The sequence below is a fragment of the Helobdella robusta genome (assembly GCF_000326865.2).
Source record: "Helobdella robusta unplaced genomic scaffold HELROscaffold_93, whole genome shotgun sequence".
Taxonomy (NCBI): domain Eukaryota; kingdom Metazoa; phylum Annelida; class Clitellata; order Rhynchobdellida; family Glossiphoniidae; genus Helobdella; species Helobdella robusta.
This window is the reverse complement of record NW_008705532.1, coordinates 177,514-181,723: the sequence shown is the minus strand read 5'-3', so window position 1 is coordinate 181,723 and position 4,210 is coordinate 177,514. Positions and strand designations below refer to the sequence as shown.

Below are 4,210 nucleotides of genomic sequence, written 5' to 3'. Positions count from 1 at the left end.
AACTGGTAAAAAATTTGACGAATAGGAACCTGAAGTTGAAAGTCAGAAGAGCGAGCACGTTCAACCCATTAATTTTAAGGCCGTAGATATATTAGAAGTTCTAAAAATATAAAATAGATGATAGGTTTAATTTATTCAAAAATTTTTATTCTCGCCACATAAAATATTTCTGCTGTCGATATTTTCAAAGTCCGTACAGTGTGCATGTGCATGTACTGTACACACACCACACGAATGTGAAATTCAATGGCTTTTTATTTAAATATTCATCATTACTATACTATTTCAAGCTCATTATTTTTAGACAATTATTCTACACACACACACACATTTATATATATATATATATATATATATATATATATATATATATATAAGAGTGTGTGTGTGCGTGCGTGTGTGTATGTGTATAGTGTGTATATATGTATATAAACTATGGATAAAAAAAATACCGAAGGAAAAACGAAATATTGAACAACTAAACGAGAAACTAATCAAAGCTTAAAATGCAAAGTATTTGTAACCATTGTGTGCATGACAGTCTCTCTCTCTCTCTCTCTCTTTCTTTCTAGATATATATATATATATATATATATATATATATATATATATATATATATATATATATATATATATATATATATATATATACACACACACACACACATTGATGGAATATGTGTGTGCATTCGTAACAGTTCAGTAGCCTCGTAACAATCGAATGTGGTCGAGGCAGAACTGAACGCCTGAGTGAAATAAGTTGAAGAGTTGTTCAGTGGTGAGTGGCATCGGAGTTTAATGTGTCAATTCAATGATCGCTGGGCGTGCTTTGAATAAATTCTCAACACTGAGATACCATAGGAGGTGGATGCCGGCGGTGATGATGAGGATGATAACAAGGAGGTCGATGATGATGATGACAGCAAGGAGGGTGATGATGAAATTGATGCTCGTCAAAATAAATTCGCTAGAGGTAATGAAAGTAAAAAGTGTTAAATGAAAATCGTTCAAATGGCTGTATTTCCAATGCGGAGACTGTTATTATCGTCAAATGGGGCGTTGCTGCTTTTCACAAGGAGGATACAAAAACGAAACAAATATCGGATGAATAATAACAGCAATCGTAATTATATCAATCATATCAACAAAAAAGCATCAACAACAATTCACACAAAATGCTTCTTATTCTTACTCAACGTTTTTTATCCACTTTAATTCATACCATGAAAATTTGAATTTTTAAAGTTTGAACTTGTTCAATTTTATACGCTTTCTAATATGTTTCACGTTCTAAGTACCCGCAAATTTCATTTATCGTATTTGTTGGATAAATGGCCTCAATAGATGCCAATCCACGTTCCTGGCGTGGGCGACTTATGGTTCTTTTTCTTGCTTAGGATCAGGTCTTGGTTTATATTCTGTAGGCATTTTATCTAATATTTTTATTTGTTTCTAAATTTTTAATACATTTAAACCACAGAAGCATAAGAAAATTTGATCAAAAATTATTGGCAAAAAAGGTATTGGGTAGGTTCTATCTGTTTTGCCATAAATTATATATATATATATATATATATATATATATATATATATGGGTCATTCTCTGTCAACTTGAACCATGGTCCACGCCCGACCATCTCCGATTTTTTTAAAATTTGAACAGTAAGTACCTCAATGTATTTCATCGACAAAATAAAATCTTTATAAAAAAATTTCAATTATTTTTCAAGTTATGAAGATTTTTGTGACAGCATCCTCAAATTTTTGAGCGATTTTTTTCAAAACTTGTACCTACGTAGAACGCTATATCTCTTGAACTAGCCAACATATCTTGATGAAATTTTTGTGCATATCAGTGAAACAATGTAATAACAAAAAAAATAAATGTTATTGTCTCGAATCAAAGGATATTTTGAACAATAAATCTAGAAAAAAATGAATTTTTTGAAAATTTCCCCGATTTCAAAACAGCGTAGCTCAAAATCTATCGCAAAATAAATAAATATTTTTTGTTATTTTAGAAGTACCTTATAGTCACAAATAAATCACAAAATTTCGTTAAAATCTGTTTTGAATTTTTTGAGCTATCGGAGCTCAAAATGTCAAAAAAATGAAAATCTTATTTTGTTTGGCGCCATTTTTAACTATGAAGAACCAAACGTTTTTTAATTTTTAAAATTTTTTTATATAGTGCTTTTATAGCTTAACAACATATCAAAAAAATAAAATTGGCGTTTGCTTTCTTTGAAAAATAAAACAACTTCAAAAACAGGCAAAACAAATTTTTTTCAAGTGTCAATATTTTTTATTTTTTTCAATTTAAAATTTAGAATGTATGTTACACAGATGTGAGGAATGCCCAGGAAAACTGAGTGTCGAAAATAACTTAAGAGCGATTTTCGAAGAAGCTGTAATTTCAACTGACAACACAATCAGTTTTTATCAATGGTCCCATGATGATAATCGCAGTTCATTGATTTCCGTACAGGATACAGTTGACAGTATCATTGAAAGATTTTCGCAAAAACTTGACGAGTTGTCATCGCATCATTACATAAGCAAAGAACAATTGAAATATCTTAGCGATTCTAAAAAAATTTAAAAAGTTCGGAGTGTATTGCTTTAATGGATTTTGCTGAAAATTATTTGATGATAATACTGGATGCAATCCAGAGTCAACATTGGAGCAACACGCAAGTTACTCTTCACCTAATTGTTCTTTATTACAGAAAACTAATTTATTTATTTATGAAAACTTATCTGTCAAAAGCGTTTGCATGATTAGCGACTGTCTCGATCACAATGTTTCCGATGTTTATGCTTTTCAAAAACATTTAATTAACTATGTAAAACAAAACCTGAAAAACGTTACTTTAATTAAATATTTTTCTGATGGTGTGGTAAGTCAATACAAAAATTTTTCTAATTTAATTCATCACAAAGAGGATTTTGGATTAAAAGCAGAATGGCACTTTTTTGCAACTTTTCATGGTAAAAGTCCTTGCGATGGAATTGGAGGGACAACAAAAAGATTGGTTGCAAGAGCAAGTTTGCAGGCATCAACAAAAGATCAGATATTGAACGCCAGAGATTTTTACACATACGCTGATGCGAAAATAAATGGTATTAAATTTTTTTGGGTAGACAAAAAAGAAATTAAAGATCTGCTAGGAATGCTTGAAAAAGATTTAGGTCAGCAGATAAAATAAAGGGTTGTCGAAGTCATCACTCATTTATTCCAGACAAAAATGATCAACTTTTGATGAAACGTTTGTCTTCAGATTTATTTGGATACAATTTTAATAAAAATGAAAGTGAAGACACCAATGATGATTATGAGCCGGGTCGATTTGTAGCTTTGGTCTATAATAAGAAATGGTATTTAGGAAACATTATAGAAAGAGATGATAAAAATGATGATTTAAAAGTTAACTGTCTGAAGAAATTTAAAGAAAATATTTTTTATTGGCCTATATTTGCTATGTACCATTTAAACATATTTTGATTCTTATACCTGATGATAACATTTCTTATGTTGGAAAAATTCACATAACTCTTCCTGAAACTGTTTTTAAACACATTAGCACGTTGTATAATAATTTTAAATTGAAAAAAATAAAAAAAAATTGACACTTGAAAAAAATTTGTTTTGCCTGTTTTTGAAGTTGTTTTATTTTTCAAAGAAAGCAAACGCCAATTTTATTTTTTGATATGTTGTTAAGCTATAAAAGCACTATATAAAAAAATTTTAAAAATTAAAAAACGTTTGGTTCTTCATAGTTAAAAATGGCGCCAAACAAAAGAAGTTTTTCATTTTTTTGACATTTTGAGCTCCGACAGATTTTAACGAAATTTTGTGATTTATTTGTGACTATAAGGTACTTCTAAAATAACAAAAAATATTTATTTATTTTGCGATAGATTTTGAGCTACGCTGTTTTGAAGTCGGTAAAATTTTCAAAAAATTCATTTTTTTCTAGATTTATTGTTCAAAATATCCCTTGATTCGAGACAATAACATTTATTTTTTTTGTTATTACATTGTTTCACTGATATGCACAAAAAATTTCATCAAGATATGTTGGCTAGTTCAAGAGATATAGCGTTCTACGTAGGTACAAGTTTTGAAAAAAATCGCACAAAAATTTGAGGATGCTGTCACAAAAATCTTCATAACTTGAACAATAATTGAAATTTTTTTATAAAGATT

At 29.1% G+C, this 4,210-nt stretch overlaps 1 protein-coding gene across 1 annotated transcript; it reads left to right on the top strand.

Moving 5' to 3' along the window:
- Nucleotides 1-1,618: 1,618 nt before the first annotated feature.
- Nucleotides 1,619-3,505, top strand: HELRODRAFT_182799 (hypothetical protein; the record flags this gene model as incomplete). Its single annotated transcript, XM_009033527.1, has 4 exons — nucleotides 1,619-1,662; nucleotides 2,347-2,501; nucleotides 2,944-3,192; nucleotides 3,282-3,505. 4 exons carry the CDS (start codon nucleotides 1,619-1,621, stop codon nucleotides 3,503-3,505), a joined length of 672 nt encoding a protein of 223 aa, XP_009031775.1.
- Nucleotides 3,506-4,210: the final 705 nt, after the last annotated feature.